Raw genomic sequence first — 14,552 nt, forward strand, 5'->3', positions numbered from 1 at the left:
CTTAAAAACACACGATAGCCCAGCAACATTAGGGCTACAAAGGACTCATCATGCAACACTCTGAATGGAGAGAATACAAATGTAACACGGTCCTCTACAAAGACAATATCTGATGAACAGTAATTGTCAAGACGATCAAGACCCACTTCTTCAGCCCTAATTTCCAGAAAAAAAACATACGCAGTCATTTAGCCTAAACCTAGACATATAAAAGAAGACAAAAAGTAATTTAAAAATAAAGCTTTGGTTTAGTGCATAAAGCCCCAGGGGACCTGATCATCTAGCTTTTGATAAGACATTTTCTTTGTCTTTAGATGTGAGTGTTATGGAGAGACTGCATTCCCCGCTTTGCTGAATGTTTGATCAGATACTCCACATGATCTGCCAGCCCCCCTGGACCATAAGGGTTTGACTTTTTTTGTAGCAAATAATGCCTATAGCATCATCCATGTTGGCTGACTCATCTGTATCATCAGATTTGAGCCCAAAATATTCACAAACAGGGAGTTCTGTTTCTCCACCGACAGCAACCATCCATCCCAGCTCGCACCTTTGGGATTTCTAAATACTGCGGTATAACCCAGAAACCATAATAGTGAGGTTTTCTTGTCCTTCGCTGAATTTTCGCTGAAAGTTTCACCTGCCTAAAGGCCATCTTTGTGTTTCTTTCAGAACAGGCACAGAAAAAGTTTCCCCACTTCCCCTGTTGCAACCCTGACTGTAAAATTGATATCCTTCTGAATCTTGATCTCGAGCAAAGACATCTCACCTCAGTTATTTTTAATTTAATATGCTCTTTAAATTTTAAAAGAACACGGGAGGACGACTTGGGAATGGAACTGCCTGACGTCAAATGGAAACACATTTCAAAACTCGCTCAGTCCTCTTTTATTTCTACAAGGCAGTGTTATGCAATGCAAGATCCTCCAGAAAACTCACTACACTAATGCCAGATTGGCTAAGATTACCCCAGAAGTTAGTGACAGTTCCCTGCCAATCTCATCCACTTACTAAGGACCTGCTCGAGGTTAACTGACTATTGGTCAGAAATATTAAAAGCTATGGAAATGTATTTCACATTCACATAGCTACCACCCCCTGACAGCTATATTTGGAACACCAGAGGAGGACTGGTTAACCTTTCCATAGCAATTCGGTGGGTGATTGCCTATTTGTTAGATCACATAAACACACTGATGCCTGATGACACCGATTAATCATCCAAATAAAAATATACAGGTATTAAAAAAACGAAAGAAAAACAACTATCTCCTTGATGAAAAATATGTGGCTGTACGCTGAAAACATGAGCAAACCTTTGAACCTCTTGAAGCTTGAGAGATAAATACATTTGTCTTTAATGTAAAATTTTAAATATTTTTAAGTTTTTTAATGTGGTAGTTGCCTTGATGATCAAAGAACGTCATTTGAATGTAAAATCTGCTTTTCCATTCCTGATATTGCTTAAAAAAAAAAAAAAAAAAAAAGAGTCTGTCATGAGCCTCTCTGTGGCTGTCTCTTCCTCCAGAGGTGTCAGCCACCTTCAAGTCAGGCACGTCTGTCAGCTACACCTTCAAGGAGCCGTACGAGTTAATCAGGAACAGCAGCGCCCTGCCGTCCTCCATCTACTCTGACATGACGCTGAGAGGAGAGAACGTCTCTCTGAGCTTCAGGACGAGCCAGAGTCCGGCTCTGCTGCTCTACGTCACCTCCTACTACAGAGAGTACCTGGCCCTGCTCATCAACAAGCACGGTGAGCAGGACATAGGGCTTTTATTTTGAAGGTTGTTTGTTTGTGTGGTAGTTTTTAAATCTTATTACCCACCATGACTTCGGTTTCGTGCAGTTTTTATTTATTTAAATGCTTTTTTAACAAGATTGCACACAAGATTAAGTGCATCATGTTTTTGTAAAAACCCTTTTAAACTCCTCTCCTCCTATTTACCTCCATGCTTCAGGGCTTTTTCTCATCCTTTTGTCTGCTCAGGTCATTCAGACTTGAGATTGTCCTGTTATTTATAAAAAGCTTCTTGTAATCCTCTCTTCCTGTTTCTCCCTCCGAGTCGTCTTTCACCCTCTGAACATCAGTTAATTTTCCTTCTTGGTTGTTGCTCTCTGTTCTTTTATTTTCGTCCATATTTTCAACCCTTGAATCAAAAATGTTGTCAAGACTTCTCCTAATCCTCTTCGTCCCTCAACTTTTTTCAATGACTTTCCTCTCCTCACATCTCCTCCCAGCCTCTCATCTTACCTCTCCTCCCCTCTCCATCTCATCATCTCTCCCATTCCTGTCATCTCCTCATGATATCGACCTCTCCTCCTCCTCCTCCTCTCCCTCTCTCCTTCCTCCTCGTCCTTTGCGCTGCAGCTTTACCAGATCTATCAGGATCTGTCAGACCTTTCCTCTCTCTGGATTCACCCCGTCAGCCTCTACTGCCTTTTAATCTGTCCAGCTGGGCCGGCTATTGTGTTTTGTCTCCGGCTGAAAAAAGAAAGTGCTCTCTGGTTTTACCGGTGAGACCTGATGAGTGATGCTGAGGGAATAAAGGTTTGGTGGGATGTTAATGTAGCCGGTCAATGTGCTGCTGAATAAAACAGCAGAAAACTCACTCATGTGTTTTAGAAACTTTTGAGTCAAATAATTATGTTGAGAGTTTGGCTTTTAAGAGTAGTAGGAGGCACTTTGAATTTTAAATTACATTTTCACCGTCCAGGAGTCTAATAAAACCGGCACTTGCTGCTAGATTAGCTGTAAATGGATTTTTTTTGGTGTTAATGACTCAAAGCTGATGGACAGCAGAGCGTTAAGGTTTCGTGGTGACCGTGGACTGGTCAGGTAAATGTTCTTAAACTGAAGCGTCCAATTAAATCCCTAAGAGCTTTGTGTTGCTGGGCTAATTTATTTCTCATGCCCTCTGCTGCAGCTAAACATCCTCAGACCAAACACAGAAGCTCTTTGTCAATCACTGACTTCTGTTGTTCAGATAATAAATACATGTATTCCTAAACAAACTGCATGAATAACAAATAATTATTCCTTCATGGTAAATCTACATCTAATGAACATAGTGAATCGTATTAATGAGATATTCTTTGTGGTATTAATTACTATACTTGAAAATTATGCTAAATGTTATTATGTATGCACCTGAAGGACGATGTGTGATTTCTTATCCTTCTTTTGAATTTTAAAAGTGCACAGACATCACAGGGCTTTCATTAAATCTGCTCTTAATACTCTGAATATTAGTTAAGATTAATTACATTTAAATTTAGATTTGTTTTGTTATTGATAGGGAATTAAATCCCAATCCTCAAGCTGTATTAAATCAGATACTTGTCATTCAGATTCTTCACTGAGGCAAAAAAACAAACAAAACATAAGTAAAGATTAGAGAAGCAGACCTGGACGTTTTCATCAAGAGAAAAAGTTTCAACTGAAAAGAAACTATTTGTGTGTCTCTGTGTGTGTGAAGATAAGCTGGAGGTGCGGTACAAGCTGGACAGCAGCAGAGAAGCTGAAGTGTTGAGGAGCAGAGTGAGGAGTCTGGCCAACGGACAACTTCACACTGTGACCATCAGGAGACTGACGGACTCCGTGTCTGTGCAGGTAACACACACGCACCATTTACACCACATACTTTTTGCTGCAGAGAGTTGAATGATTACACAATACATTGTTTAGAGAGATTTTCCTGAAATGTATGGAAGTGTATAGGTAACAAAAGATTTGAGAGCATGCAATGCTAATCCTGAGCAATACTCAGTCTGCAAATTAATATTTGAGAGCGTGCAAGCAAAGATTTGCAGAATTAGATTTTTGTGTGTGCGTGCGTCCGTGCATGTGCACAAGGACAAAATTATGAGCATAGCATATGATCTGAACCTGCAAAAAGAGTTGTGTCTTTTACATTTTAGTGATCAATAAGGTTTCTTACTATCAAAACTGCTTACTCACTTTCAGCTGTCTGAAACAGAGCAGAGAGTAACCTGTTCTGTTTAAAGGGCCCTCTTGTTAGTCTCCTCCTCCTGCTTTCAAAATAAAAGCTGGAACAGGGGTATCTTTTAACTACCAGATAGAGACAAAGAGCAATATGGTTTGCATCATTTAAGAAATAAAAATGTTTTGACTGGTTTCCTACCCTGTTTCACCAGGCATCAATTTTGATAATGTCTAAATGTAGACACATCCTGTTGCACTCTGCTATTTGAAAATGGTTTGCAAGGGCCCTCCTGCTCAGAATCAAGTTTTATGAGTTTTATTTTTGGTTTTGTGCTCACTCAAAAAACCCCCCCAAAAAAACAAAAACAGTTTGACAGAAACTACTACACCTTTAACGTGACCCAAAAGTGACGGCATGTGGCATTTAAAATGTTTTGTTTTTCCCAGTTTTGTGATAATGAGCCGCCTGCTGTCGCTCTAGATAGTGTAGACTAAAATGTCAGAATACTGGAACTAATGATCTACCAGAAACACATGGTTGATCACGTGTGTGTTTGTGTATAATTAATCAGTAAAGAGGAAGGAATAAACAGTCCCATCTTTACAGCATTGTGTTGTTCCCCTCAGGTATAATTAAGCAGAGTTACGGCAGGGCAGCAGGGACAAATTGCACATTAAAACAGCTGCAGATGAAATATGAAGCGTCTTAAATCATATCTGGATCTACTGAATCTCTTATCTTGTTAACAACATCAGATGATATATGAGGCTAACTTCATCTAACCAGGGGCCAGCAGCCCCGACGTCTGCATAATTATCAACACAATGAGATGAAATAAGGTGACCTCATATTGCTTTGGTTCACCCTCCTGAGTCACTGTTTTGCGAAGCTCCAATGAAATATATGCACCTCATCTTGGCGATTTCCATCACCTTGAATCATTATGTCGTTAGAGACATACTGTGGGGACATCAGCTGAACCTCGACAAGAGTTTCACCGAGCTGCTTCCTGATGGCCAGCAGCGTCCAGTCTCTCCACTGGTCTCACAAGTGGACAGTGTCATTCCCTGTTCCCTGAGCACATGTCCTGGTGAAAAATGACTCACTCTGGGCTACTAATACTCTGTGTCCTCTGTTCCTGCACTGTTATCGGAGAGTCCAGAGTGCAGTTTGTTCCTCTGAGGGTTTCCTGTTCATCTCACAACATGCTCCAGTTAGTCAACTCTGTTCAAAACACCGGAGGAGAAATACTCCAGGATATAACATCCAGAAACCTATTGTAAAATAAATCATATCTATTTAGAAAATTGTACCTTTAAAAGTTCTTCAACGTTTTTGTTCTCTCTCTGCAACATCTACAATTTCTCATAAGTTTTCCTTGCAACCATCTGTATTCATCACTAGAGATACATTTTTGTGCCTGAATCTGTACCTCAGTCTCAGACTTTTACAGATTTTATATGAAGGCACCAGTTCTCTTTTATTCCACCCTCTTTCCTTTTAGTCGTACAGGTTAAGGTTACATGCAAATTTTTCAACTACAGTGAAAAGATTGCACAGACATGTCTTTGTCACAACTCACCATCTTACAGAGAACTCACGTTTACTCGAGTTGCACCAGTTGTACCGCTTAAAGTTCATTCTTCACAAATATATGTGCATCAAACTAGCTGATTGTTTGGTCTGCAAGTCAAGTGAAGTATTAGCCCATAATAAAGTTTCCTCAAGCTTTGGTGGTCAATGTCCTTTAAATGCTGACGTTATTTTGGAACTTTTAAGTTTTAAAGTTTTGGTTCTGACTAGATTTCCTCTCCACAGCCACACACTGCGAGTCTCTGTAGAGCAGCTCTCACTAAAATAATCTCCAGTGGAGAATTTCGCCCCAGATGACTGAATGTTTTTCACTGAAAGTTTGGACTCAGTTGCTCATTTCTCCCACTGAGCTGGTGAGATGAAACAAAAGAAAATCTGAACACTGTTCCAAAAAATTCAACTGTGAACAAGTGTAGTTTTAAATTCAGACATCTGCAGTTTTTGAACGCTACACTGAGAAAACTTCGAAGCATCTAATGAGACAACTAAAATGTTTTCCCCAATATTAATGAGGGGAATGTGTTGGTTGTTTCAGGTCGACCAAAATGTCAGAGAGGACTTCAACCTGACATCAGACGGAGAATTCAATGCCATCAAGTCACTGGTGTTGGGCAGGGTGCACGGTAAGTGAGGAGGCAGTAAAAACAAAGAAAGCCTTTTTACTTAGATCAGGCCAAAGTTCTTAGAGCTGTTAATCAAATGAGTGTTGATGAGCTCTCTGACATGTGTTTATGAAAATCTACAGAAGTAAACACAGCCAGAGCTGTTAGTACTTAGATAATTAAAATCACTTTATCATGTGCCAAGTTGGGCTGAGCTGAGATGTCGACAGAAAACTTCTGTCAAGCTGGAATATCAACATGTTGATGGGTGTCGCAGCTGGTGTGACCCCATCGCAAGATGGTCTCTAGTTTTAGATTCAGTATAACCAAAGATAGTAGTTTGTCTGGACATCCATGGATACATTTGATACAACTAACAGCAAATTCAGCGTACATTTAATGGAGCCAATTTGCAAAAATATAACAAAAGGAAAGCAAACATGCCTTCAGTTGTAGTCCACAACTAACTGACTCCCCAAAACATTGTGGGAACCTCAGTTCAAACCTTTGATTTCGAGGACAATCATGCTCAAATTACAACAAAGAGTAATATGTGTGCGTGATTGATTTTGTTAGTTTAAACTTCTGGATAGATATCATTTGTTGTATATGGGATTTTTACTTGGATATTTATGCACTAATGGATCCATAATGTCATTTCATAAATTTAGATTATTGTCCAGCACTAATTAAAGGACTCAGACTGTCAAAATTGCATTTTTGGCAGCCTCAAATATTCAGCGTTAGTTTTCCTTTGTAAAACTCCAACTGTCATCACATGCTGTCTCTTCCTCGTCACTTCTACAGGAGTGAACAGAAGAGGGGTCTATATAATGGATACTTTATTACAAGGTTTCACCAACCCTGGGTGCTTTAGTGCCATGCTTTATCCACTTAGCTGTGTAGTCCTGGACAGGGACGTGTAACAGAGTTGGGATGAGACAGTAATTGGCTCTGTCATGACTTATTCATGTTCTCTGTGAGCAGAGCCATCAGAGACACACTCAGATATAAGCTGTTAATAACATGAGGGGCTGAGAGGCCGCAGTCACAGCTCCCCGAGACCAAGTCACAGCAACACACTGTCAATTCAAAAAGGAAACACATCGGCTATCAATAGTTGAGTCAGCTTTTTCTACCAGCTTTCCCCAGGTGTCCTTCAGCAGTATTAAGTCATAGCGAGTAAGACGATGATTAATTTTGCATAGGTGTATCCTGTCAGTGTTTTATGGCCCTTTACTATAATCATGTAACAGTGATGTGCAAGATAAAAAGCAGCAATGTGCTGTTGTAACATGGTACTGCAAATTGCTAAAAATGTACTGTATGTGAAAATACAGTTTTCAGTGTTAAAGTTTGACCTTTAAAAAAAAGAAAGTGATCAATATTTTCCACTTTCATTGATATGATGCACTCTCTCTACTATTCAGCATTCCAGTTGTGCGAAGCATGAAAATGTTATTTGTTCTTCTTCATTAACTTCAATAGAGACTTTGAGTAAAAAAGCCTCTGAAACATCAGTTATAGCCTGAGACAGTCAATCGGCACTCAAGTCTTAATTACTGGAGTTTTTATGCATGAAATTGATCATTATTAAAAATATTGAATGCAGAATTGTCATCAGTAGCTTCATTCTAAAAACATCAGTTCTGGTTTTTGCCTTCAAATATCCATATCAGTCAAAAACTAATTTTATGTACTACTTAAAGCAACAATATTAACCAAATAAATCTACATTTTACATCACGCATGCACACCACACATTTGATGGTGTAACAAATACCAATTCTCTGATTATCTTTCGTCTTTTTGGATGTAAATCCTCAGTGAGTAACTCAGTGGGTGTAGCACAGTGTGTTTGAACCCCGGTCCTCATCTCTGTCAAACCAGAGGAGGCAGAGAGTCAGATCAGGATCAGAAAAGCAGCAGGAAAGTGGATTTTCTGTCGTTCCCTGCCAACCCTATCATCCATCAGCCTAACTAATGGACCCGGAAGGAATACAGAGAGACGGAGAGGGGGAGAGAGGTGATGGAGTGAGGGGTGGATCAGCTGAGCGGAGCTTACAGGCTGCAGTAATGTTTCCTGCCCGCTCTCGTCAACATGCAGATGTGTCCCGGTAAAAACCATAGTCACCTCTCAGTCATCTGACAGTGATGCAGCCGGTTCCCGCGGTAATGTTTTTCCACAGCTGCCGTTTACACTGCTGTGAAGGAGTGGAAGTGAATAATGAAGGGATTTAAGTCAATAAAATGAACAGATAGAGGGTGAGAGTGCACATCTGTCTCGTGGAGTGATAGATGGAGACCGGAGGCTGGAATCACTGACAGTCTGTCTACTGTAATGAGGGTGTGTGTGACTGTATGTTTAGGGGGGGATGAGCATAATTGATCCTGACATGATGTCAGTTTGTGTCCCGCTGCTGCAGCTGCACTCAGGAGAATGAACATACAACTGAAAAAGATTATTGTACTAGTCAGTTCACGTCAACATACTTCCACTCAGCCGCCTGTTATCCCTCAGTCAATCTGTCAACAGTGCCATCGCTACTCACTTTTTAGCTAGTGCCAAATACCTGCAACACTAATGCCATTCACACCAGCAGCTGTTCTGTGTGACTGATGTTAGCATGCCAACACACTGAACTAAGATTGTGAACATGGTAAACATTGTGGCTGCTTTACATCAGTGTGTTAGCATCATCATTGTAGGCATGTTAGCATGGACTTGGCTCAAAGCACAGTACATCCTCACAGGGCCGCTCACATGGCTCTAGTCTTTTAGTTCATTTTATCTGTGAAGTTATGAATCAGTTGGTGATTTATAACTTAACTTGTAGTTTGTAACATCTTGAAACTTGAAGGGAGAAAAAAAGGTCGAGGATCATATTTAAATGAGCTTTTCATCCATTTTCAACTTTCAAATATACAATGTAAAATTGCATTTTAAGTATACACAAATGACAGGTTTGAAACAATGATACATTTCTTCAACAGAGTCGGAAGAGTTGGATCCAGACCTGGCCAGGTTGGCGTCTCTGGGTTTTACCGGCTGTCTGTCAGTGGTCCACTTTAACTCCATCAGCCCTCTGAAAGCTGCTCTGCTCCATCCAGACACCAGCCCCGTCGTCATCACTGGACCTTTAGTGCAGTCCAACTGTGGCTCCTCGGCTTCAGCCAATCCCTACGCAGCAGAGGACACGCACCACCTGTCAGGTAAGTGGTGGAGTCGGTTTGGTCTGAGAAATTCAAAATTAAACTTGTAATGCATTTTAACACAAGAAATGAAAGTGTATTTTTGACCCATTTTTAAGGATTAGGGTTTCATTAGCATCCAGTGGGCTTGGCGCCGAGTGTGACAGGACGTACTGAGAGACGAACTAATACATTGTTGATCTCGGTCTTTTCATGAAAGGTCTTGACAATAACCAAACTAGAGAATCAGTCCGTCAGTATTAAATAAGAAGCCGCAGGCAGTGCAGCTGACAGTGACAACAATGGTGGGGTGTTGTATGCAAGACTGGGAGTCATTAAAATGTCTGGTTTAACTCGTCAAGCCTGAAGCTGTTATTATGTAGCATGACAAGCTGTTCTGCTCAACACATTCAGATTTGACATGGCTTTTTGCTTCTGCTAACACTCTGCAACTTGAGTAACGACAAATTTAAAATCACGCCCAATGAACTATTTTGCTCTAAATCAAGGACGTTTTTATTATATATAGTTTAACCATCACTGATGAGGAGTTAGTTCAAAAGATGAAAGTGCTTATTTCAACTCTTTTTCCCCATCCGTCTGCTCAGGGGTTTCATCTAGTGGCGTGCACCTCCTGTTGCCTTTCAGTTTGTGTGTGTAAATTGCATGAAAGCTGCTTTTCATGCTCATGAGGGGCTCATTAATGGCATACAGTATGCTTCTTGTTTTGGGGACACTAATGACAGTGTGAACAATGATTTAATTAATTCAGACCACGGAGGGGGAGTTTCCTTTGCAACTTCTTTCCTCTGGTTTAATTCTCATCCAGTTTGTGATGCTTTATTAGAGTCAGTTGGAGAGGTGCTGCAGTTATTCCCTGTCTGATCTGAATGATTATCTTCTTATCTGGATTTTTCCCCTGCTTTTTTCCTGATCTGATCCGTTTGTTTTTTTTTCCTTCCATTGTCTTTTGTTCCCTATAAAAAAAAATTTTCTTGGTTTCCCTACTTCCCATATTTCCTTTATATTATTTCTGCTTTTCTTTTCCCTCAATATTATTTCTTACATTTCTTGGTGGACTTTTTTTTTTTTTTCCCCCATTTTGCCCTTATAACCTCCTTCCTTCCACTCCTTTTCTCTGTCTCTGTTGTAGACCAGTCTGGTTCAGTGGGTTCAGGTCAACCTTTAGTCAATGCCATCAGGACTGACTCGGCTCTGATTGGAGGTACTGAACTGTTTCACCATCTTTCACTGTACTTGAACAGGGACCAATTTCACTTGTGTAAACACCAAGACTTTGGTTTTTGGAAAACTTTTAATTAAATTGAATTAAATATTAAATTAAGCTGATTATACTGATCTGTAATCTTGTAATAATGATCATCTATAACCTAATAATTGTTGCTGTTTTTGATGGATGCCACAAGATTTTATTCTCTGAGTTCAACATCTGTCCACAACTTTGTTGACCTGAGTAAAAGGTGACGTGTAAAGTGATGTGCCAGGCAAGATCCCATTTAAAAACTCATTTAAAACTTTGTTGCCCTGCCAGCACAGATTGATTCAAAGTGAAGACTGAAAAGCTTCAATCTATAATCTTGTAGAAAGAAAAAGGTGAGACCCTGAGAAAAGTCATTTAAAACTGCCCATTAAACTGGCCTGACTGTCTCAGTGCACAGAGGGCAGCTCACCTAATTAAACCTGTGCAGGAAAGACTTGCTGATGGGAAAGCTTTCTTGCCGTTATCTTAAAAATCAGGCTCTGTATAATGTAATGTGCTATCAAATTTTAGATGTATTTTGGATTCCAATTAAATGCAATCTGCTATCATATCCCCAAATGTGCTCAACAGAGCATTGGAGCCCAATAGATTTAAAATGATGTTTAATGTACTTTTAGATTAGCAAGATAATCAGAACACTGGGAAACGAAATGACTGAACCACAGGGGAAAGATATCGTTCTGATTGTCTTTGAAGCATTCATGCATATTGAAATTAAATAAAACACACACACAATTATCTGATATCTCAGCCTTTTACATTGTGAAATGTCCTCTAACCCTGCAGGTGTGATAGCGGTGGTGATCTTCGTGGTTGTGACTGTCCTGGCCATAACTGCCAGATTCCTCTACCGGAAAAAAGAGACGTATAGAAATCAGGAAGTGAAGGGAGTCAAACAGGATGACAGCCAAGATTTTCCTTTCAACAACCAAACGACTGATTCCCAAAATGTCTCCAGCGAAAGCCGAAAGGAGTATTTCATTTAACTAAAGGCCTGGTGAACTGGGGGACTTTTTGGAGCTGAGGGTGCAGACCGGGAGTGTCCTGCCACGCCTCAGGACTTCACACTGCACTCAGAGACACTTGAGACTTCACTGGTGGAAGTGGCTCTTCTTTATATGGAAAGCAAAAACGAACAATACACAGTGTTGTCTTTGTTTTGCTTTTCTCTACATTGTGAATACTGATACAAACAGGAAACAGTGTCGGACTTTAAGGTGTTGATATCGTCGTTTCATGTGTAAACATTCAAAAATGTAAATGCTGATTCAAGTCTTTGTAACAACCTCTGGCTAACGTCACTTTGTCATATTGAAATGTTGAATAGTAGAGGTATCAGTATTTTTATGGTGTATCAGTACATAAAATGTGAAGCTACACCCTCTTGTGGTTGAGTTTCTCCTGGAGAGATGGGAATATGTAGAGACGGAGGCAAACTCCCAATTAACAGATAGCTGCTTTATTTCTCCTGGAAGGTTTTGCCCCAACCTTTACATGGTCTCTAACTTCCAGTAAGGTTTTTCTTTTCTTTATAGAATCCTTAATATTTCAGTCGAGATCGAGTTGGTGACATGCGAGGTTACAGGAGCAGCAAACACTCCCTGAGCAGCAGCTTTGTCATAACAGAGAAGCAACTGGTGTATTTGTTTACAGTGCAGCCAAACAACCTCATATTGTAGGTAAAAGGGCGGGAAGAGTCTGACACCAATGGAAAATACATGAATGTGAATACACTGAAAGGCTATTGCTCGAAACAGTAGCAAAAAATGAGTTTGATGTAATGAAAATCTTATATAAATGTAAGCCCCGCCCTCTCAGAGCCACCGTCATGGCTGCAGACACTTACACTATTGTTATACTTTCTGCCTCCATGAGTACACGAGGGTCTGTGTTATGTGAATTTCATCATGGGAGGGTGTACATCAGTGTAGCGACCAATTTGTTATGTTTGCACAGACATAAATCACTATGCAAGGGTAGAAAACCAACATGCACGCTGTTTGAAGAGAAGCTGTGTGAAGAGATCGGCTGCTACCTTCATCTCTATAAGTCATCTTTAAAATAATAAGTACAGCAGATAAATTAGCTCTTCTTGCATGGATGTCGCCATTTTGACTGATTACGTACTCCGGGCAAGTGCACTACGAAACAAACTATATGTAAATGAAAACAACTATGCCTCTGTGGGGTCCACAGCTGTCCGCGTGCACAAATCAGTACAACTGAGATATTAGTTTCAGTCGTGATGTTTCACTTTTGAAAACACAACATTAATGTTATTTACCTTTTAAAAAAGGGCAGAGTGGATTCAGTTGACCAGAAGTAAGTAAACACGCCAAGCAGCTACAATATACATTTTAAAACTTAGCTTGAAGCGGTCAGCAGAAAGCTGTAACATCAGTTAATTAACCTTTACCCCTGTAGTTACACAAAACACTGCAAAAGGTTTCATTAAAACTGCAGATCTCTGAATAACGGCGGACAAAAGTGAATCAAAAGTTGCCTCACTTATGTAATGTAGCCTGAGGAATGCTTTCTGAAAATTTCCATATGAAGAATTCAAGTTGCTTCTCTCGCAGAAACTCTACCACCGGAGTGAGACTTCTCACCGTCCCATGGTTCAAGTGATTCAAACAACTTTGTTCTAGTAAACTTTGTTTCCTAGTCTGTATTTTGGATTAATTTATAAGGAGTTTTGTATGTGTATGACTGAAAGTTCCCTGCAATGACAGTTGGAGAAATCTGAGCCATAATCAGGGTAGAGGTGGGCTGACAGGGGCCCTCAGGTTGTGGCCCCCCCCTCTAAAGATGGAGACGCAGCATAGGCAGGAAACCTCATCACACTCACGAATCCTGATCATTTTTAGACTTCTACCATATGCGGTTTGTTCAAAAGCCATTACATTCACTTCCCTTTCACATTCTACCCCCACTTCAGTTTTGTCCTCCCTGCTGCATGCCGCCTGCTGGGAGCTTCCTCCCCCAGCTCTCTGAACAGTGAAGCTTTTAACAGCAACAGCAGCGCAGGCTCTGTAACACTGTGGCTGTCTGTCACCTCGTTCACTGCACGCAGAGACAGTTAATGTGTTTTTGAAATGCTAATCTGCTTCGGTCTGACAGGTGGATTGTAACGCGATAGAAAGCAGTAAGATGATCAGAATGAGACCGCGAGATAATCCAAGAGACAGAGTGTCAGGCAGACATGGATGTAATGAAAACACATTCTGATATTAACACTGAAAATGAAGCAAATCCCTCCATGTGATAATTCAGCTCATGTGTAAAGAGTGCTGCTGATGGAGGGAAGGCAAGAAGCAGAAAGAGCATCGACAGCAGCTGTTTGTCAAACATACACCACCGTCTCTCTGCGAGACCCCAAAGCACAGATGGGATTTTAATGACAAAAGTTGCTAAAACTTCAAAGTGCATCTTATTTATTTTTTCACCCCACAACAAGGAGTTGATGCGGGCATTGTTTTCAGCTGTTTCTCTGTCCCTGATTTTATAAAGTGCTCACCACCGCTGTGCATCAATTCTGCATTGGCAGCTCACTCCAACTCACACTGATGAGTAAAACCAAAGTAATAACCTTGCTGATTTCTGCCCTTCAGAAAGAGGTAATGTAACAAACCCAACTAATTTGAAATGACTAATTATTTTCATCTTTGTCATCTGCTGACAAAACAAACGTTTTAAAAGCATGTGTGGGTGTCATGTCAGTCCGTCCACCACTTGGGTCCACACTGAAATAACCACTGTGTGAGAGATTTTTAGACATTTTTCGTGCCCAGACTGAATCCTAAAGAATTTGGTGATCCCCTGATTTTGCCTCTAGTCTCAACTTGAGCTTGACATTTGTTTTTTAATGAAATATAGAAAAACTGTTTGATTGATTGCTTTAAAATTCATGGTCCCCAGAGAATAAATTGCAATAACTTC

At 40.4% G+C, this 14,552-nt stretch overlaps 1 protein-coding gene across 1 annotated transcript in view; it reads left to right on the plus strand.

The window, feature by feature from the left end:
• The window catches only part of LOC111668449 (contactin-associated protein-like 4), a 97,393-nt gene extending 85,401 nt beyond the window's left edge, over positions 1-11,992 (plus strand). The window contains exons 19-24 of the mRNA XM_023424523.2: positions 1,529-1,753; positions 3,477-3,610; positions 6,073-6,160; positions 9,134-9,352; positions 10,485-10,556; positions 11,400-11,992. Of these exons, the coding sequence (XP_023280291.1) occupies positions 1,529-1,753; positions 3,477-3,610; positions 6,073-6,160; positions 9,134-9,352; positions 10,485-10,556; positions 11,400-11,599 (938 nt within the window). The 3' untranslated portion in view covers positions 11,600-11,992. The remainder of the gene's footprint in view (positions 1-1,528; positions 1,754-3,476; positions 3,611-6,072; positions 6,161-9,133; positions 9,353-10,484; positions 10,557-11,399) is intronic.
• The last annotated feature ends 2,560 nt before the right edge of the window (positions 11,993-14,552 follow it).

Source organism: Seriola lalandi, unplaced genomic scaffold (genome assembly GCF_002814215.2).
Source record: "Seriola lalandi dorsalis isolate HSWRI2012SDOR001 ecotype SW California unplaced genomic scaffold, Sedor1 jcf7180002054736, whole genome shotgun sequence".
In the NCBI taxonomy this organism is placed as follows: domain Eukaryota; kingdom Metazoa; phylum Chordata; class Actinopteri; order Carangiformes; family Carangidae; genus Seriola; species Seriola lalandi.